Source organism: Amphiprion ocellaris, chromosome 18 (genome assembly GCF_022539595.1).
Source record: "Amphiprion ocellaris isolate individual 3 ecotype Okinawa chromosome 18, ASM2253959v1, whole genome shotgun sequence".
NCBI lineage: Eukaryota > Metazoa > Chordata > Actinopteri > Pomacentridae > Amphiprion > Amphiprion ocellaris.
This window is the reverse complement of record NC_072783.1, coordinates 21,586,650-21,609,424: the sequence shown is the minus strand read 5'-3', so window position 1 is coordinate 21,609,424 and position 22,775 is coordinate 21,586,650. Positions and strand designations below refer to the sequence as shown.

The 22,775-nt window shown below is 39.9% G+C and overlaps 1 protein-coding gene across 1 annotated transcript in view; it reads right to left on the bottom strand.

Moving 5' to 3' along the window:
* The window catches only part of cyth3a (cytohesin 3a), a 46,963-nt gene that overhangs the window by 6,265 nt on the left and 17,923 nt on the right, over positions 1 to 22,775 (bottom strand). Inside the window, exons 2-12 of the mRNA XM_023280429.3 lie at positions 18,945 to 19,027; positions 18,457 to 18,521; positions 16,779 to 16,845; positions 16,430 to 16,548; positions 13,036 to 13,116; positions 12,825 to 12,937; positions 9,674 to 9,822; positions 9,423 to 9,534; positions 3,972 to 4,048; positions 930 to 1,001; positions 671 to 825 (exon numbers count right to left, since the gene is read on the bottom strand). Coding sequence (XP_023136197.1) covers positions 671 to 825; positions 930 to 1,001; positions 3,972 to 4,048; positions 9,423 to 9,534; positions 9,674 to 9,822; positions 12,825 to 12,937; positions 13,036 to 13,116; positions 16,430 to 16,548; positions 16,779 to 16,845; positions 18,457 to 18,521; positions 18,945 to 19,027 — 1,093 coding nt within the window. The remainder of the gene's footprint in view (positions 1 to 670; positions 826 to 929; positions 1,002 to 3,971; positions 4,049 to 9,422; positions 9,535 to 9,673; positions 9,823 to 12,824; positions 12,938 to 13,035; positions 13,117 to 16,429; positions 16,549 to 16,778; positions 16,846 to 18,456; positions 18,522 to 18,944; positions 19,028 to 22,775) is intronic.

Here is a 22,775-nt window from a genome sequence, read left to right as displayed (position 1 = left end):
TCCTCTTTCCAATCGCTTTAACTGCACATGAAGCAGCCTCACCCGAACAAGATTCCAGTAACTCACCCCTAAAGCCCACTGCTTTCACTTAACGGACAAACATCTGTCAATACTGAGTGGTTTTTTAATATCATTACAGTATGGTAGGATTGAATAATATCATTTTCTCCTCTGATATTGATCATTTTGGTGAGTGAAGCTGCAGCTGAGTGGATGATAACCAGCGAGCTGATCAATTATCCACTGGGTCCAATTCACAGCGGCACCTCCCCTCTGCTCTCCGGTTAACAAGCTGGCCTCTGGATCTGGAGGTGTAAATGCAACCAGAACACTTAACGCGCAGCAAGGCATAGTGTCAGAGAAGGTGTGTGTGATTTTCTTGCTTGCTGAGCTCTAATCAAAGGGAAGTGAGCTTATCCAGCGGAGCAGAAACCACCTCTGAGTGTTATCTGCATGGAAGTGTGAGAAACAGAGTCACATTTAGTCACCAGGCTGCCTGTGCACTTGTGCTGGTCGACACATTCATGATTAAGCTCGCAGCTCTGTGTGTGTGTGTGTTTGTGTGTGTGTTTCTCGCAGTCAAGGTCAGACATGAGAAAGTCCCACATGGGAGCAGGCTGACGTTGGCTAAGTGCCCTCTCAGTGTAAATGGATCCACACTAACACTTACTTGATGGATTTGATCCACTCCTCCTTCTCCTCTGGAGTGGGGGCCGATATCCTGTACACTACATGGTTGCCCTCGACGACCCGCCCATCCGCCTCTGTCTTGCAGGCCTTGATCACCTGACCTTTGTGGTTGGGGTTGTAGAGCTCAAAGCAGTTCTGTGGAGACATCAAGAGGCAACCGTTTGATGAGCAAACATCCAATCTTTGTTGTATTTTTTGTTTGTGTAAAGGTGCTGAGAACATTCCAGTTTGGTCCTTACAGGTTTTCTTGGCTCGTCCACCTCTCTGATACTGAGGTTTTCTAGAGGAATAATCCCACGAGGCTCTTTATCCTGGAGGCACATAGAGAAAAATAGCCCTCAGCATCAACACACAACTCATTCAGTGCGTGCATATCTCTTTACCACCATCTACTGTGGAATCTGCACGAGAACAAAGATATTATCAGTGTGCAGTGAGGGTGCAGCGACATGAAAGGAACACAGCATCCAGCCTAGATTAATGTCAAATCACTTGTGGTACCCGTAGCCTCTTGCTTACACCGTTAAAAGCACCAACAAGTCATGTGTTAACTCACTGAAAGAGCTTCATCTTGATAGAAAAGAACAAATGTACTGGGAGTGATTTTTGACATGAGACAAGGCTGTAAAGGGGCAAAATTAAAAAAGTGTAGTGATCCCTTAAGTTCTGAGTATTTTGCGAAACTTAGCATTTCTCTCGTTCTAATAGTAAACTGCAAACGTTGACACGGTAACACACTAAACAAAGACAGTGGTAAACATTAAAGCTGCTAAACATCAGCATTTTAAAATGTGTTAACTGTAATTTTTGTTAGATTAGGTAGCAATAGATGTATATTTTTGCTTTATTTTATCTTTATGAAGTAAATGTTGATTGCTGAATTTAATGGTTGTAGAAGATTGACACCATCTGCGCTATTTATTTTATTTCATTTCATACACTTTAACACTAGTTAGGAGGCTGGGGGTCAGAGGGCATGGTTATCTACACTGCACTGGAGCAGACGGGCTTAAGGGCCCAACAGTGGCAGCTTTGCATTGTGGGGCTCAAGCCTTTGATCTTCTGATTTGCTTTTTATGTGCGATTCTGTCTGCTGCTGAGTCTGAAATATTGGAGGTGGAGGGGGGAGTCTAGAACTAACCTGACAGCAAAAAGGGCTCTACCTGGTAAGGAGAATTTTAAAAGAGGCCGGTTTTCGGAGGAGGCCATCTTTGGTGTTGTATCATTCTTCCCTAGATGTCTATTCAGGATTCTTAAGTGATCCATCTCTCCTTTATATCGTCTTTTTTTACAAGGCTCTCAGAAAACTGGAAAGTGATCTGGCCGTTGTGACAGTAGCGCCAACAGTAATGTTTTTTGGAAATATGAGGGGGTAAAGTTGAAAAGCTGCCTGTTGCCACATTACATATATACCTCACAGAGCTGCTAGAATCACTGTTGACTTTTGTCTCATCATAAAATATAAGTAAATACATCTCAGTGGAAAAAAACTGTTTTTATTTTCATTTAGTGTAAAAATTTGTTGCAAATCTCTTACCGGGACTCGCCTTTTATGCCCTATTTCACATTGCCGGAAAAAAATCTATATATTTATTTATTTTGTCATTCATTATTTTTAATTTTGTTATCTTTAATTCATAATTTTCTCTCTTTTTTAAATGTTTTATTTATCTCAGTGTTATTTCATTGTTTTTACAACAGTCACATTTAGTTTTTATCTCTCTTAATAGGGTTGTCTATCACTGTGCTCCTGTTTTGAAAAATAAAAAAATAAAATGAACGAATGAATGAATGAAAGAAAGAAAGAATGAATGAATGTGGCTGTCAGAGGATGACTATAGCCTGGTTAGAGTTTTTATTTAAAGAGTTCAGATCACCACCAAGAATCAAATTAGTCACAAGAGCTACAAATTTCAAATCAAAACACACCTTTATTATTTATGTATTTATATTTTATTTGTAGCCTGACAGAATCTAAGCACAAATCAAGGTGTAATTAAAGCACACTGGAGGTTTTTATTCATCCTGGTCATGTAGGGGACACCACCCGAGGGAGACGTAACCCTACTCTCTCCATCCTCCAGCTATTGTGTCTGGGGGAGCCAGATGTGAGCGGTGTGTGTGTGTGTGTGTGTGTGTGTGTGTGTGTGTGTTGAGGGGTCCTTGAGGAACAGCCTCGTGCCCTGCTTGTCATCTTCTTTCTAATGAGGGGTGCACAGCGGGGGGAGGAAATGCCCTGGGACAGCTGCTCACGGCTGGTTCAGAGTGTGCCTTTTAGAGTGTGTGCGTAGCCAGAGTTTGTGCGATGCCGAGGGATTCGAGGTTGTGGGGTTTTGGGGGAGGCATTTGGCTTACGGCTTAGCGGGGCCAGATGTGCGCTGTAGACATTGCAGATGTTTCCTATGATGTCTCATGTTAATTGCTGGAGTGAGGTTCATTTAGGTCAGAGGGGCAGCATCTGTTAAATAGCAAAGCTGGAAGGCAGAGACCTGTACCTCTCTCTGTCTAAATGGATGCCCTTTGTTTCATCTGGCTCCAATTTACTTAAAATCCCTCTGCAATTTCAGAAATTGTACACACTTTGCTATACTAATACTGCTGGATTACATATTTTAAAATGTAAAACTTCATTTATTGTACTTAGATTCTGAAGGGAACAGTTTTGAAATACATATTTATTTGCTTTATTGCCAAGAGTGAAATGAGACGTTAAATACCAAGCCATGACTGTATGCAAAACATGAGACTATAAATGTCTAAAAATATACTGCAGTCAAAGTGTGAGAACTATTTTTGGGTTTATGGAGGGGCTGTGTGCTGGAAGGTGGCTTCTTGACTATTAGTGTTGCCATGCAACCAGTGGATACACCAAAAACTCGCTGCTCACAGGCAAAAATAGCCACATAAAACCACAGACTGCTGGTTTTGCACTTCTTTTCTTCTTTTTTTTTGAACACGTATTCCTCAAATAGCACATATAGCATGTTAATTTGTGAGCTTCAGAGGTGCTGGTGTCCCTCTCTCTCCAGTCTTTGAGCTAATCTAAGATAACCATCTCCTGGCTGCAGCTTCATATTTAAGAGTGGTATCCATCCTCTCATCTAACTCTCAGCAAGAAAAGCGGATTAGCCAATTTGCTATGACGCCCAGCTAATTCCTTCAAGATCTATTTTCTGTTGCTAATCTGCAAAAAGATAAAGATGTGTCTTGTGCATTCTGGTAAACAGCAAAACAAAAACAGACCGAGGTGTCACATGACACACACTGATTAGCCTACTTACTGTTGTGTATTCAAAGTAATACAGGCAGTTGTCGGTCAGAATAAACCACCTCCTCTTCCAAGTCTTCACCCGGCCGCCTGTAGGGGAGAAACACACAACATTTAAGATCAAACCAGAGAGGTGACAGTGTTTGTGCATGTTGAAGCTAATCTACAGGGGACTCCAGCTCCACGTGCCGCATCTGGTTCTGATCATCATCTCCCTGCATTATAAGGCTCCATCAGAGGCTGGATGTGCCTCCGGCGCCCCCTCCCAGTCCTCTGAGATTGATGCCTGCAGGCGAGCGGAGGGGAGGAAGGGGGGGGGCTGGTGAAGACAGTTGAACCCATTGTTGGCTTCCTGGAGAAATCCCCGACACGTCCACACCACATACATGTGACGACTAAGCTGACATGACCAGTGAGAGTTATGGGTTTTATGAGGCTGATTTGAGAAAAAGTCTGATTTTCTAAATATAAAAAAAGATGGAAAATTGCACTGACTCATGATTGTTGCAGAGAGAGTATAGTTTTGGAGCCTTTTAGTGCCAGAACAACAAGTTAACCACTGTCTGAACCAAAGCCTTTGTTTTTTCTTTAACATTGCAATTAAAGGAATAATATAAAGACGTCTGATTATAGGAGGTACAATCTCCCCATCTGTCTACATCGTCAGAAAAATCTAGATTACTGGGATTAGTGGATTTTCTGTTAATTACACCATCATAGATACTATGAATAATTTACCTACAGTATAACATAATGTGGCTGATGTCAATCTGCAATCTGCGATATGTGCAGCATAAGAACATGTTTGCTGACTGGGTGCAACAGAGCAGCCGTTACTGATGTAATCAATATGTAATGTTCACTTGGCCCAGATTTTCATCGTATACTCAAAGCTGTAGTAACATCCTGCACCATATTATTTATGAGCAATTTTTATTTCACTTTGCTTACATCAGGTGCATCTGCTGCAGTTTACTCACTGAAACTGAATGAGTATTTAAATAGAACCTGGTACTGCTGGGTAAATACAAAATAGAAGCTTTAATAGCTAATCTCTGTTAGCCACATGTTTGATTTTGTTCTCGAAATATGACCTTTTTTATGCATATCTACAACAGGACCTCCCAGGTTTGGAACTTTCTAGATTAATGCTGATTTATCATTCAGTTCTTAGTTTAGTTTCTTTCCAGAGAGGGAGTGGTAATAAATGCAAGAAGGTTTAGAAGTATCTCACATTGCTGGATTGCTGGATAAAAATGTTTCCCTAAAGTGCAATTTATTTTTTCAAAAGTTTACGTCTTGGATGGATCTGAAGCACCCTGACAGACATGACAGTTTCTGTTATTAAAATGCAGCCAGCAGCATTTTTCGATGTTTACCAAGCGTGGCACATTCAGTACATTGCTGCCTGGTGCTAGTATGACTAAAATTGATGGAGCATTTATTGTGTATATAATTTGGGAGCAGTAACAGGTTCAATAATATCAGCATCCCTGACTCATTATAAGGCTGTTATTTACTTCCTAAATTAGAGACAGAAGTACAACTGCCATTTTTTGAGTTTTCCAAATCTCAGTCTGGCCTGCTAATGAGGAAAAGGACACGTTTGGAATTTCATAATTTCTCCCAAGTGTCTCGTATCCATGGAGCCTGAGGTTGTTCATTTAAGCCTTGCATTTTAGCAGCTGTTACCGACTGAATTTAAGGATGCTTTTTATAAATCTGCCTAGGGCTCAAGAAGTTAAAGTCCTCTCATACAGAACAGGCAAAATATTGCAAAATGAATGGCCATGTACCTATGCTTCACGGATAGCATTCACTTAATGGAATATAAAATTTCCTTCTGGTCTGGGCTAGCTATAATCGGATCTTACAGCTCTGCGTTTTAGTCATTTTAATTAAAAAATCTATCTGTACCTGCTCAAGTCTCTTTATTGTGTCACAGAGTAGAAGAATTACATGAACATGTAACCAACTGAGGTGATCCGTCATCTTTGTGATCGGCTACCTTCTGGAATACGCTCAAAAAACGTCCAAAAACTCAAGTTTTGTTGACATGCTGCTCAGGTTTGATGTTGATGGATTCAGGCACAGCAGCAGCTCGGTCCTTGTTAACAGCAGCGAGTTATGAGAGCGTATGGAGCTTCACAGCATCATAGCAGCGCAGCAGCACGTCATATCTAACACCCCGACACGCCAGCACAGCCCCTCATTCCAACAACAACTTCTCTCATTAAACATTTGGGGTTGCTTTGATGGTGTTGCAATTAGATGTGGAATTCACTTATGAGAAAAAGCTAAAATGATCTGGGAGCTGCAGCTAGTTCGATGGAGGGCAGAACAGAAAAAGAGAAGAGGGATCCATGAATGGGTAGTGAGCAATACTGAGGCCTGCGGGGCAGGAACAGAGGAAGAAAAATGAAAAGGGGCAAGGGTCTCTTTTATATCACCGCATGACCAGCCACGCAGCAGTAGGTATGCATTGCCACAGTTCAGACTCAAGCAGCCCATTCACTAAAGCTCGAGCATGACTGCGTGCTCTGGCAGAAAACTGCAAAGGAGCTGTATGACGTGCAGGGAAGTCTCTAATGGTACGGAGCATGAGGCGGCCTGTTCAGCTGACCCCTGGGTGTTTGTTTCTGGGAATCTACAAGGAAACAAACGTCACTTATGAGCTAAATTCAAAGCAAAAAGACTGGAAACATGGGAAAGCAGCACATGATAATTAGAAATCTTTGCATTACCATTGAAACAAGGCATAATAAAGTGACTACATAGGCTTTCTGTGTTTAAAAAAAAGCCCTTTGCCTAAGTCTCTGCAGACATCACTTCACCTTTTTATGTTGCAGGGGTTATTTTGTGAAATAAAGGGAGACGTAGTGGGTAGCACTGGAGTTGGTTTCATCTTTTATGCTGAGGCTTCTTGGGATAAAAATGACTGCGTTGAGTGTGTACCAACTGAGACAAGCCCTCTGCGTCATCCAGCCTCTTCCAGAGTCACAAGTGGAATCCCCATGCAAAATGAGCTCCAACACGACTTCGAATGAGATAAACCGTCACCTCACAGTGATTACAAACTTATTTTCCCACATATAGCTCTGATACAACAAGCCAATTACATGAGGTGGCCAGCATGTTCAGGGGCCTGGTGTGCTAAGGAGAGAATGGCAGCCAATTCCAGTATAAAAGCACTCTGTGATGAACTGGGAGGATGGAGGAGGAAGAAGCATTACCTACCTCCTAATACAGAGATTTAAGAGGGAACAGCCATCACAGAACAGAATGAAAGAACAGAACAAAGGGTGAAAGGAGGGTCAGAAAGAGGGAGTGTGGAACAAAAAAAAAAACACACAGAGAAGGATTCAGAAAAGACAGTGAGCAGGAAAAACTACCAGGACAGAGAGATGGAGAGAGAAGTTTAACGACTAGCTTTGAGTGAGAGGACAGCAGGACAGATACGATAAAAACGAGAGGTCACAGGATGGTGGACAAAGACAAGAACAGACACTACAGTTTCTTATCTGGAACCATTATGAAGGTGGACAGTTTTCTGGGCAAAAATGGGAAATCATGACCTAACGGCTGTTTTGAATGTTGCCAGTAACATTACAGAGTAAAACACTACCTGTTGCTTGAGAGAATTAAGCTCTTTTCAACTGAAAACAAGCGACTCAAGAATCTGCAGTCATGGTTTGACACATAAGTGCTTTATAGAGTCCTGTCAATATATATTTGCATTGCTGTATATATTGTTCGGTATGAACTAAGAGAAAATTTTTATCTTTTAGCAGAACATAATGCAGAGAAAGACGCCTGGTGTAATTAAGACATGGTGTTGTTGCATAGTTTGTCCAGCCGAGCAGCTCTGACTCTGCAGCACATGTAGCAGAGTATCACAGCAGGGCAGACAGTGGTGCGGAGTCAAGTGGTGTCTTCATAGCAAGTTACAATTTGACTAGTTTGTAAAATACATTGCTGGAAACTTAATAAACAATGACACAAGGTTCAGGTGTCCTTAAAAATATTGTGATTCCTGCATTGTGGTGAATTTTCATGCACCAATTTATGCCACTTGTGCATGCAGAATTTTGTACTTGCTAAAAATTGGCCTCAGCATCAGTCAGGCTCTTTTGGTTTAGCATAACTGTTAACTCCTGCTACCGTGGCAATGCTAAAATGCAGAATGTTAAAGGTGGAGTCTGCTACTTTGAGGAAAAGATTAAGTTAACACGTATAGACAGTTAGCATTTGCCAGCTTCCCTCCATTTCCCATTCCCCGCTTCTTCTCCCTGTCCTGTGCTGGAATAGTTTTGTGAAGATCAGTCCTAGCCACATTGTTTCCCATTTACAGAGCTAGAAATGTGCACCAAAACTGCAATGTTTTTCAGAACAGACAGCTAGTGGACTGTGAGGAGATATTCACAAAAAGTATATTGGATTACAACCGCCAATTTAGCCAATAGGCAACTGAAGATTTAGCACCTGGTCACAGAAAAAAATCCATTGCCCATTATCGCAAATCAAGTGGTATAGTAGTTTGGTGACTACAAAAGGTCAAATCATGCTTTCCACATGTATCTGCAACGGCCCCCATGCTGTAAACTTCATGTTATGGACTGTATGCCCTGCAAGCATGCCAACTGTGCCTATGCAAGTAAAACAAAACATGCTAAAAACAAACGCCTGTTATGAGAGTCCGTACAAGGAGATCCTCGATCATACACACTTTTCTAATTCATTATTTATAGAGTTTTAGTTGAGGCAGTCGCTGCAGGACGTTGGAGATGCTTTAATATGTAGCCGCATGTTTTCCATCAACACAGCAGGAAGTTCTAAATTCTCCACATATCCGATGCTGTGTCCACCCACTGAAATCGACACACCTCAGGAATAATCACTGACACAGTCCTACAGTCAGATTTGTAACTAACTGCTATATCCTGTTAAAAAGTGCAAAGTCACAGTCTTTTATGTGTTTCTTTGTGCTAAATATGAGAAGCAATGTGACTGATTGCAAAAGACTGATCTGTACCTACTGTAATATGAATAGAACTGCATCCATTGTTTTCTACATCAGTCTGTGTACAGGGATGTGGAAACCATAAATTTGCCTTTACAGTGTTGTTCTCAGTCCTCGCCTGGCTGCCTGAAATCATCCCACATCTCTTTTGTTAAGCAAATTAAACTCAGGCAGAGCAGTTACATAAAGTTGGATGGTGTAACATAGCTGTAACTATTTTGAAATGAAATTATTTTACATTTTTTACTTAACAGTGAAGTTTTTGTTGCCCAAGAGCTGTCGACCTTCAGCACGGCCACCTGAAAGCTAGGAGTCACGCACAGCACAAATAAAAACATAGTTCAGCAGGAAAATTCAAATCAAGTCTCATCAAAGTGATGTTAAGGCTCTGCTGACAGAAATCAACATCATCAAGGTTACTTCTGCGCCTCTGAATGCGCATACCGAGTTTTAAGAGCCAGCCTTCTCTGTCAGGGTTGAAGAATGTGTGCGTCAGATCGTTCCCGTCGTCCTCTGGGATTTTGAAGGGCTCGTTTTTGATGCTGTCGTAAAGGTTCTGCAGACGGAGGAGGGGAAGCGATTAATCAAACTGGGGAATAGTGATGGAAATGCTGCATTCGTATGGAGTGCAAGTGACGGAATGATCACAGATATCAATCACCACACATGCAAACTCATTACAGACAGATCCTCACCCTGAGAAGCTCCTCTGGCAGATCCCCCCCCTCATTGATGCCTCTGTTCATGGAGATAAAACGCTCGACTGGGGGCTTGTCTCTGACATTGGGGTTATGAAGGCTGGTGTTCAGCATGATGATGGCAAACGACAACACGTAGCAGGTATCTGAGAGAACAAGTGATTTACGACACGTTTACTCGTGGTGGGAACGCCCAGTGCCTATCTGAATATCCATGTTTATCTGATAAGAAAATAAGCCACACACCAAAACACAGGACAGAACATATAACAGGGTGTCATCAGCATATAGTCGTATTTTGTGTATTTCCATTTCTTCTTACACATATTGTCATTTGTCATATTTCTATTTGCGCTCTAAAGCTTCCAAATATGGATTTTTTTCCTTGTAAACAATTTAAAGGCATTTTCTCAGTGTCAGACAGAGCAATGACAAGCATGCTTCTTCCTTCGGTTTTTCCAAATTGTGTTTTAATATCTTTCAGGCTTCATTTGAAAAATGTGTGTGTCTGCGAGAGAAATGTGTCTGCGGGGGGGAAGACGGGTTTACAGTCTATCTACTGTGCGTTAATGTTCAGACTCACACGGGCCAGTGGCTGCCTGTAAATGAATCATTCATTCCCCTCTGTCTGTCTGCTCACACTGACACACTTTGGTCCTGGTTGTCCTGTGCTGCCTATTGTCTGCCTGCTCCTCTATAAAAAAGAGGAGTTTTGTACACAGAGTACTGTGTGGAAAGAGGTGCTGAAGCAAGAGGAATGTCAGCGTAGTCAAAAAAAAACAAACTGATGAGCAGGATGAAGAGACAAACACGCTTCTCATGCTTGTGGTAATTAGAGGTCTTTGATGTGCCCGGTTGCTGAAACACATAAGACCCTGTGCTGAAATCTGCCCTGCACCCACGCCGACCGACTATCAAACACATAAATATGTATGCATACGTATGTGCAGATTGCACCTCAGACTTTATGGAACCACTGCAGAAAGAAGCACACTTAATTCATCAAACTGCAGACTCGCACTGACAAGGTCAAGCTGAACCATTTTGGAGGCTTTTATCCTACATGTTATCACTCTCTGCCAAAAATTTTCCATGTGCAGGTCAATCACTGTTCATTTTTACATTTTAACATTTGTATTTTCCCAGCTGTAGCTCAGCAGGTGATCCGCTGGCTTGGGCACATAACTTTAGAGTCTCGAGCCTCTATGGGCCACATGTTCCCACTACAATATTGTCAACAATAGGTCACTCTGAAACCTCTTCAATTATTCACTGACTGCTGTAGTTGTAGGTTTTGTTTATCACAAGTCTGTGTATCACTCAGCCAGGTTGAGTCTTCCTGAATAATGGATGGCTCTTGTTTGCTGCTGCTTGTTTACTCATCTGCTACAGCAGCCCAACCTGGAATCTGCAGTCACTTTTAATCTGGTTAGTCCTCACTGAGCTTTAGTTACAGTAACTCTTTGGCTTAATGACTAAAATGCATTAGAAAAAAACAGGCCATCACTCATGCATCCCCTAATAGACCCCCAGGCAGTATTTCTGTTGGCACATTAGACTAGACTGCTTGTCAATGCGCTATATACAGACAAGCCAGCTATTGTTTATCCCCGTGATTCACAATCAGGGCTACTCGTACCCGAGGCAGTCCATACTTTTACAGTTTCCAATTAGGAAGATCAGCCAAGTTTCATTAAACTGATTATGATTTGATTTTAAAAGTCTGCAGTGAAAGTGCATGAAACACAAATAGCAAAAAAGCAAAGCAGCTAGCTGAAAGTAGTGAATTAATGATTGACCTAGATAGCTAGAAATAAATGTAGTGGAATAAATGGTTAGCAAACATTATTAAACAGCTGAATGTAATGGATTCAATGGTTAGCTAAAAGGAATACATAAAAGTTGTGGAATAAATGGTTAGTTCATTATAATAAACAACTAAAACTAATGTAATGATTGTTAGGTAAAATGAATATGCAGCTAAAGGTGATAGAATAAATGCTAGCTAAAATTGAAATACAGCTAAATATAATAAATGTTAGCTAAATATGAATATACAGCGAAAAGCAATAGGATGTTAGCTAAATATGAATATACAGCTAAAAATAATAGAATAAGTGTTAGCTAAATATGAATATACAGCTAAAAGTAATAGGATAAGTGTTAGCTAAAATTAATATACAGCTAAAAGCAATGTTTGCTAAAATGACAAAACAGTTACAAGTAAGAGAATAAATGTTAGCTAAATATGAATATACAGCTAAAAGTAATAGAATAATTGTTAGTTAAAATTAATATATCGCTAAAAATAATAGGATAAATATTAGCTAAAATGAACAAAAAGCTTTAAGTAATAGAATAAATGTTAGCTAAAATTGAGTAATATGGATTGATTGATTATCTAAAAGGAATAGATAGCTAAATATAATGGATTAAATGGTTAGTTTAGAGTATTAAGCAACTAAAATTAATGGAAAATGTGTTGGCTAAAAGTAATAAACAACTAAAAGTAACAGAGTATGTGTTAGTTGAAAGTAATAAACAGCTTCAAGTAATGGTTTAAATGGTTAACTAAAAGTAATAATTACTTAAAGTAATAGATTAAATGGTTTAAATAGTTAACACTTGCTAAAAAATAACCCATAACTGCTTAAAGTAGTTAGCTAAATATTGGATATATACATAGGCTCAGTATAGCACAGCGTTTCCAAACTTTCTGGCTTCTTACAAAACAAAGTATGAAATCAGGGTCACGTCCAGATGTGTATGAGTTGTTAATAGCGCCGCCAAAATGATTTTTTCTTCAAAACTTCTCACAGGATCTGAATACTTCTTCCACCACTGAGGTAGCAGCAAAAATGGTTAGAATTTGCAACTCAAAATTAATAGTAGATACATAGTTGCAATAGATTGCTATTTTTCTGTCTCTAAATAGTCACAAAATAAGAATGAAAACTTTACAGACCTAAAATGACTTAAACACTGACTGCACAATTGTATGAAAAAAACTGAAATATTTGCTTTTATACAAATGATAGTGTCCAGTAACGTCCAGGTTGTAATCAAATTTGGAAACGACTGGCGGTGATAAAGGGGACTGGAGCTCATCTGACAGTCCTGAAACTACAAAACCTGCTGTGACTCTGACCTGTTGACTGGAAGACTCCGGGGTTGCACTGGCAGTACCGTGAGGCAAAGGCCTCCATCATACGGTCAATCTTCTGGGCTTCACCTGGCAAACGGAAACTCCACAGAAACTGCCTACAGATACAATACAGAGGTGTTAGAGTGCACACAATGTAAGCCGTTGGAATTGTTATAACTTCTTTTTCAATATTTGAGCTAATCACTCCTCTGACCGTAGTGCTTGGACGAGGTTTAGGTCTGCAAACTCATGTAGCTCCACAAAAGCCTGAAGCACCTTGATGTTGAAGTCATCCCTGGTGGAAAAGAACAAAAAAACTCAGGTTTCCAGGATAGTTCAACATTTTAGCCATTTTTTTCACAGTACTATCCACAAGATATCAGGGTGTGGAAAACCATATTTATTCCATGAAAGCATTTCTCAACCTGAATTCCTTTTTCTCTGCATTCCTGTCATGTTTGTGCCCTTATTCATATCAGACGCTGTGCAGGTCTGGAAGCAATTGAAACAGCTGGCCGAAGCCGAGTGTGTCTCCACCCTGAGGGCTGGGGGAGCAACGGTGTGCAGGTCTGATGAAAAACAGCTAAACACCCACACAGGCTCCTTTCTGTCAGAGGTCTGTTTGGCTATTGGAGGCTTTTCAGAGGAAAAGTCAACAGTTGCTGTCAGACTGCGGTCACAGTTTCTCTCTGATCATATTTGTTGTGCGCCAAAGTCCGTGATCCTGCTCCGTCTTTGTATTGTCTATTGTTCAAAATCAAGCCGGGAATTTTCTGACTTTTTTGTGTTTTTAGTGGAACGGCACTGGCTTACCAGAAACTAACAACAAACTCTTATTGCAATAACAATCTTGGATCATTCTGAGGATGACCTGGGGTGGTTTCCTTCCTGCTTATTTGTGTTTCTGAGTCTGCATAGTGTTTGCGAACGTACTGTACCTTATACTGTCGTCTGCACCCAAATAAAATGAATCCTGTCCTGTGAGAGTTGTATGATATTGCTGTAGGCTCTTTCATCACATAGAAACTTGAAACACAGCCTGCTGTTTGTAAAGCTGCCATAAAAACTGCATATATACGTCAGGGTGGTAACAGTGTGTACTGTATGCGACAAACAAAGTTCATTTATACAGGAACATAAAAAAGTCGCCAGAAATCTCTTCCCACTGCTCCATCTCCTTTCGCTGTCCCCTCCTCCTGTTTTCCCCCTCTTCATCTCCCGCTCTGCTCAGCATGTAATGATAGGTTCCTGCTTCTTGCATAAGCTTAATTAGTGATAATTACTGAGCGTAAACCCTCAGCCTGCGTTTAGTGTGATTTCCAGTGGTAGGTGGCCTCTTTGATGATGCTCCATGAATAAAGCCTGTTGGCATTGAGAGGAGTCCCCAGAGTCCCCCCTCTCTGCCCTTCAGCCTCATTCACAGTGTACGTTCATTGATTAAGCTGTTGTCTGACTACATCTGTCCACTGATGCACAAGCAGCACTTGTACTCAGGTAAGCTAGCACAGTTTTGATTTCTTGCATGAATTAAAAGGCAGTGAGGGTCAGACAACAGAGCAAAGGGTCTGAGGATTCCAACTTTGTAACATAACAGCCCGTTTTTGCCAAACATCCTCCATGCCAGTAGACAAAACGACATTTCATGTAGCTTGTTCGCACAGCAGTTCAAACTGAGCTCCAAATTTAGCTTGGATCGCATCCATGAGTGGAGGGAGGGCGGCCAAAAATGTGGATTCATTCATCACCTGCAGATAAACCATTACCTGAAAATGACAGTGCTAGCCAGAATGTGATTCTCTTGTATCTTGCATGTGTTTTTGGCTGCAAGGATTTGTAGATGGTAGCTATTTTCAGGCGCTTGAACATTGCAGACACTACAAACATGCTTCCATAAGATACCACATATGAACATGCCAGATTTACAGTGAGTTTACTGACACTGGCAATAGCTTTGAATTCAATGTTGTGGTGGACAAGAGAGGAAATGTTAATGTTAAGATTTTTGCCCCAGTTAGTTCACTTTGAAGGTACAGTGTACAAAATGTTAGGCATAAATATAGAATTGACATAGCAGAAAATAACCATCTGCAATGTAAAAATAAAAAAAAACAATGTAGAGTAATGGTGCCCTGAGCAGATAATGAAGTCATGCATGTTAGTGCATGTGAGTTCCTCCCTTTGAAACCACTGGCCTCATGCCGAGTAGAGTGACCGATGATGCTGCACTGTTAAAGCACAAGCGCAATCTACTACATTAAGCCACTGCTCCAAAACTCAAAAGAATTGAAAAAACAAATATTTTACTATGATATCTGTAACCTAATTTATGTATTTTAGCTAAGTGTCAGACTCCGTACTGCTGGTTTGAGGCTTTTCTCTGCTTGTGCTTCTCCATCTCCACTTGTCTGTTCTGCCCAGGTTTTGTGTGTTTGCTCCAGTCCGCCCAGGGTTGGAAACAGACACACACCGAGCGGAACTGCTTATATATAGCGAAGTATTGACAGGTGCAGTGAATTTAACATTATTTGAGCTGGCAACTACTCGCTGCAGCCATTTAATGTATTGGACCAAGCTAATGTGGGATAATGGTTGTGACTGGAGTATTTTTTCTAGGCACTTGTATACGGAGCCTCTCTGACTATATATTAAACACAAAAGGAGGGTATGGCGAATGCACCCGTTTGCTTTGGTCTGGGATGCTGATACTCTAGCATCCACTGGTTTTAAATGTTGCTCACGGAACCTTTAATGCTATAATTTTGCTTTTGCATGAATGCCGGTCTCTATCGTTTTTATAAGTCCTCTAGTTCACTCTTTAAAAAATCAAGTTCATCAGGTTCTAAAATGACATTTTGTTATTGTATGCAACAAAAGTAGACTACTAATTATACTACAAGCCTTTGAGATGTTTGTGATTCTTATTTTCTCTGTGACATTTCTCCGGTGGCATTTGCAATTCAGTCTGCTCAAAGATCATCAATCAATCACAAAGAGCATCTTGTCTCTTTAAAATTTACATAATCTTCGGTCACAGCAGGTATTATCCTGACCAGTATATATATATATCAGCTGGTACTATCATACTCCAGAGATATTAGTGGTAAAGTATGTCAGAGCTTATAAGTTTCACATATTCAGTGATTAACGTCATAATGAGTGGTTATTTTATAAACTAAACCTTTGATGTTCATTCTCTTGCACCTCACTCTTCTTGGTTTTGGCTCAGTTTCATTTGCCTCTGTTTTATATGGTGCGTCTGTCTCGTCTCGCCTCCAGATAACACCATCCATCTCCCTAGTCTCACGGCTGTCCCAGATAGTCTCTGTGTTACGGCGGCAGGACTTTGCTCTTTCTTCATTACCCAGCAGTCTGGCCTGAGATGTGACGAGCTGGATGGTTGTTTTACTACCAGCTATAACTCCACACGAGTGGACTATGACAAAACACCCACACTGTCTCAAAGATTTATGTTGGAGAGGGGGTCAATCATGTTCTCCCTCTTTAATCAGTAAATCCAGTCCATAATTTCCTTCTTTAATCTCAGAGGGGGGCGTAAATCTCTCGTAAGGAGGCCTTTCTCCCTCCGCCCGATAGATGCTCTGTCTCACCGCTCGCCTAAGTAGTCTCCGATGACGGTCTTGTTGAGGCCCTCGCCTTTGTAGAGGAACTGAGCGATGTCTTCGGGAGTGTGCTGGAGGAGGTCATTCTCCAGCAGAAACTGGATTCCCTGGAGAGGAAGAGGAGGAAACAGGATGGCTGTTCATCTCAATCACGGCTGGATGATGGAAATTGACAAGATTTCGCAGCTGAGAATGGATCGCTCTTCACTCCGGCACAGAAAATCATTCATGTCAAGGCTGCCGAGACGCTGTCAGCCGTGGTGGTTTATGATGGAAGCATGAGGCTCTTACAGAACCAAAAAATAAAATGAAAAACTCAAATAACACAGTGGAGTACCTTTTTGGGATCCATATTGAATTTCTTCCTGCCCATGGCGATCTGTTTGTTTCTCTGGGATGTTTTACTGGAACACAGATGTGGAGATTTAACAGAGAGACTTACTTTATTTACCTTAAACAACACTGAACATGACAGATTGTTAAGCATCTCGATGTCAAACATCATAATTTACTGAAGAGATTATTTCCTGCCACATCTGTTGCACTCATTATGTGAATGTGTGTCCCTGCTTGAATCTAATCTCTAAAACATACACACAAGCCCAATAAAACACATCGACAGACATGAAATGTGTGTAATGAAGGTGACAGACAGAGCAGACATGACCTTACTGACAAATAAAACACACCATGAGCTCCCAGCGATTTATCAAAACAGAACACACCTGATTGATTTATATGAGCAAAGATGCTACATTGATTGTTCAAACCCTTACGTGCTTGTACAATGACGCTGGTGTCATTTTATTTTAACAAAAGGTGTAATAACTGATCTATACAAACAGTCAGGTAGATATGGTTGATATGACAACCGTGCACCCATATATAGTCACATCCTGTCCAGGTACAGCTGCTTTATCACATCTTTCATACCATCCGGAACAAAAAGTAGCTTGTTATCCAGCTGACTGACCAAACATGCAAATCCTAAACCCAACTTAAATACCGGCAATGAGTCAAACAAGAGCTACAGTTCCTGTGAAGGCTATTTAAAACTAAAGGTAAAAAACAATATTACTGTTATGTAGCACTGTAGAGGTTACAGAGGTCATGTTCTTGTATTTGGTGGCATTTTATTGGCTTTTTCATGACCTGTACAACAGTTTGCATTCAAAAATTCTAATCTTCTTTGTTGTTGTTGTTTTTTACTGGGTGTTTTAGATTCTGCATTTTGCAAAATTCATTTTCAGTCAATGCAGAAGGATTCAGGATTCAATATATGTACAATTTCATTAGGGGTCAACTAACATGGTATTCTCAGGACTGGTACTGATTATTATTAAAAAGTAATAAAGAAGAAACTTGGAAACTTTGGATACTATAATTGAAAAAGATTTACATTAACAGTAAAAATGAAAATTTTGGTGCCAAAATTTAGGGAAATACAAACTCAAAACTTAACTGAATTATTTTTTTCATATGTTTGAAAAAGAGAACCTTTCAGTATTATCCTTCAGACTTGACAGACTACTTGGCTGCATCAGAGCCAAAGTAATACACAGTTCATCTATTTTATTAGGAATCACTTAAAAAAGCAAACATTGATAATCAGAAAAATATTCAGATTCAATAATCAGTCGACCCCTGACCAATATATGTACTTTTCCTGGTGCAAATGTGCAGAGAGACTTCAGGACGCATTTCTGCCATTAAATGCATAATAAAATTCACCAAAATTATAATATAACAGCTAAAAAGATGTTTAAAAAAGGATGTGGAAATACCAAATGAGCAATTAAATTAATAACAAAAAAGACTGTCATTGCTTAAGGCCTGGTGTGATTGTGTTTCTAGATGAATTTATAGACAATACCAGGCTCTAAGCAAGTCTGCCCACACTAATTAAAGCCAACAAGAGAAGATTAAGTGAGCTACCATGAATATACTGGACAAGTAGGCATTATATACCCAAACTAAATAAATATAAACAAAGCATCTCCATTTCAATCACCTACCTTTCTCCAACACACGTCAGCTGCTCGATCTCCGTCATGACTTCTGCTATCTCAAACTTCAGCCTCTAAGAGAGAAAGAGAGCAAAGCAGAACACTGTTGGTTTTCTTTCTTTATACTGGAACAACGTGAAGCACACAGCATGAAATGGGACTTAGAATGAGCTGTATGCAGCGGACAGTTCATCACTTTTATGAGCAAACTGGGTGAGCAAAGATGCACAGTACTGAAGGTCTATTTGCATTACTTACTGCATGCAAATAGACTCACAGAGCTGCAGCAGATGGGCAAAACAAATAAAAGGCCATAGATAATGACTAACTATATTAAGTGCATACTGATTGCTTTTTTATTAATTTAAGAGTAACAATATCAATATATACATGACATTTATTGGAAAAATTGGAATGTTACAATAATCTAAACAACAGACGCCTTCCTAATGCATCCTGTAGATATAGTCTGTAAGCTCACATGTGCAAACACACACCTCAATATCATCGAGCAGCTCTCTCTTCCTCCGCCGGATGTTTGATAGCTCATCCCTCTCCTCCAGGGACAGATCCTCGGGAACTGAAACACATGATGGAAAAAACACAGCAGAACTTTAGTCCCATTTGTACACAGCTCACCTCGCTATTCTCATTTAGCTCTTATTGCTTCCTGCACAACAGATAAAGAAAAGATCACAAGTACCAGGATTGCAAACGGTTGAGGAAAAACAGATGTGGGGCCCAAATCTAATCTAATAGCTATGCTGTAAAAAAAAATCTGTAAAAATAAATAAGTAAAATTGCAAAAATCCGGCAGCAAAGTTTACAAAAAAATACTTCAAAAACTATGGAATGCTGTGATGTTCAAAAAGTATAAAAATTTTGAACAAAAAACAACAACAAAAAATCAGTGAAATAATTACATTTTTAGCTGATTAAACTACAGATAAACAGCAGTATTTTATGGGCACACATTATGGATAAAACTCATTACTGTTTGAAAAAATATACATGTTTGATGTGGACACAATTTATAGTTTTGACCCCATTGAAAACAACAGTTTACAGTTAAATCATTTTATCTTTTTTTTAACCACTTTTTAGTCCTTTATATATGTAGTTTGGGGTTAGTGTAGTAAGAATGGTGAATGCCTATGATAGAATTATATTTTAGTTGTAAATACAGTAAAATCCTGTAATTTTATGGTTACACGTTGTTAAAGAACTAATTACCATTTGGAAAAACACAGATTTTTTTTGTGGACCTTATTTATAGCTTATATCGACAACAGAGAATACTGTGCAACTGTTTTGTAGACTTGGCGAGGCATTTGACTACGTCGACCATTTCAATTTTTTTGGAAAGGTTATGAAATATTGTTTTTTCCAAGAATTGTGAAAGTTGGTACAGAAGCTATTGTTCTGGGCAGTCAGTGAGGGCGAGGGTCTTCTCTCAGACCCTTTATCAATTCACAAATGTGTCCCAAAGTGTTGGACCAAGGGTTCAGTACTTGCTCCAACACTCTCTAATCTTTACATCAACAATATAACCCATGCTGTAACCAATTCGTACATCCATCTGTACGCCGACACCATTGTCGATAGATCTAGGATGAAAATGAGAATCAATTCTCAACTAACTTACCTGGTTAAATAAGGGTTAAATAAGGGTTAAATAAATAAAAAAATAAAAGATTGTTCTGACTTTTTTCTTTCTTTTTTTACAGTTAACATGTGAAACATATTTTTTGGGGATTTAGCTGGGTATTATCTGTAATTTAACATAACAGGGAAGTCTGTAAATAATATTTTTTTTAGTGTACAAAGTCCTATTGACCAGAGATGGAAAGCCAGCTTCAAGATCGATCCTCGTCATACAGCAAAGAGAGGAACAAATGTGTTGCGTGTCTGTTTCACCTTGTGGAGCTGAACAGCAGATATCAAGAGGCTGCGTGTTCGTCTTAATTAACCAGAGAAAGAGAGAGGGCTTTTAATTATTCCACTTGAAAGTGTTTTGCCCCCCTTCCCTCCTTGTCCATTTGGCTCAGGGGATAATTCTATTAATAAAACCAATCCAGATTAAGCTTTATTTCATTAAATGTGAATTTTGGCAATTTAACGCAGCCTACGACCTCGACCCCCCGGCCGTTGGTGTTTTACAGCTTCTGGGCAAAAGCTGTGCAAGAAGGGAGGATGGATCTCTTTCTTTTTAGTCCATCCTCCCTCATCGCTCTGTTTTAATCTTATTTCTTTTATCTATCTCGCTCTCTCTCTTTCACTTACCCCAACCCACAGTTCTCTCCATCTTCTTGAAGCAAAGAGAGCCTGTGCAGCTCTGCTTCATTAAGCCAGCTTAGAGGCAGAAAACTCAAATCTCTCAACAGGAAAATGGCACATCTGATATCAGAGGCAGCTTTGTGCCTACATGTTGCTAAAGGAAGGGAAAAAAAGCATCACTTGTTATTTTCCCTCACAGACGGGATTCTGTGCCAATTAAAGAAAAACAAGGCCACTGGGCTCAAGAGGAAGCATTCAGCCCACTTTTAATATGACAGCTTGTAAAAGAGTTGAGTTCAGAGCGGCCAAGTATTGTTATAGACGGTATTCACATTAACAATGACACAAAGGGCCCTTCCTAACCTGGTTATGTAATCCTGAAGCACCGTGTTGAGGGTCAGGTAGGAGGGAGAAACAGCTCAGGGATTTCCTTTGTAGGCCGTGTTTTTAACCCACAGCGGAGGGGAATGTGGACGCACAATGACTGAGAGTATGAAAATAAAGATGTTAATTAGCACTGCTAACCTCTGGCTACCTCACAGCACATATGTGAGTGCGGCGGTATAGCCAATTAGTGCTCTCTAAAAGTTTCAAGGCTGTTTTTCATGATTCTTTAATGTTGTACTTGAGCTGTTTTCTAAGTTTTTGGACTATAAGCGCTCAAAATTGGGAGGAACTTGTGTCTGTCCATTTGTCCTATGAAACAAGTCATACACAGGAAAAAGTGAGGTAAAGATGTGTTGTTGTGTTGGGTTTTAATGGTTAAAAGCAACAGTTTCATGTTTGGGAAAATACTTTAGTTTGCTTTCTTGCCAACAGTTATATAAGAGGACTGAAATCACTCCAGTAAAGCTGTTGTTTCCTGTTTCCAGTCATTATGTTAAGCTACTCTACTGCTGACTGCAGCTTTATATTTAATGGACAAATACAAGGGTGGCATCAATATGCTCATCTAACTCTCTGCAACATTTTTTGTAATAAGGTTATTTCCCAAAATATGAAACTATTCCTTCAAACTGACTGAGTGCTTTAACTTTAAATGTCAAATGTTTGACTCAGATGCTACAAGTACCCTGAAGGGTTGGTGCATTTTTTGTGCCTATCTCTAGAACTGTGTGATTCCACTTCTTGGCACTAAATGGCCTGAGGGTTAGACACACATTTCTAGAAGTGATTCATGAACTGGTGTGACTGAGATCACGCACTAACCCAACTAGCTGCATTTTGTGCTGCACACACCCAGAAGATTTTGCAGCAAACATTAAAACTGGGTCAATTCAAAACAATGATCACAGACTAAACTACTTTTGATTGTAGCTGTTTTTAACTGTGCTCTGCTGTTTGTGCTCTTGTTAATTAGCGCCCTATTCTGTTTGTAGTCTCGACATCGTTGAAAATAAGAACATGCCCTGGATGATTCCTCGAGATTTAAATAAAGGTTGAATGAATTAATGAATCTATATTTTTTCTATAGAGAAAGTAAGGATACTACAAATCTAAGACTGTAGTCTCCAGGTTTACTGGTGTGATGATATCCTCCCATCTGACCATATTCTCATCGGTCGAACGATCACCGTTACTTTCATGAGGACAAAGTGCCACATTGATAGTTGTCAAGGATAAATCCATTACTTCTGGCATCATGAGAAACAGACTACCTGAAAAAACAGCCATGTTTTCACAGCTTTGAACTGGCCCAACCTAATGGAGGCTCTTCAGCCAAAAAGTGTAAAGTCTGAAACAGCACTTTGCATATTACAGCTTAACAACCAACATAGCATATCATCTAAAAACAGTAGTTAACTTGGTGTCCTTCAATGCTGAGATTGAGTATATGTGAATAGGGGTAAGTGTATGGTGGTTGGCTGATTATTTCAGTAAAAAATAACTATGTCAAAATGATTTAATATGCAAATACTAGCTTTTTGCCTATATTTATACTTTATTTGGACTGATGGTACTAGTAGGTTGAGTGCACTCAATGCACTGAGATAAATGCAGATCTTTATTTTCCCCATGATCAATCGACTGGTCGAAGAGTAAGTACTATT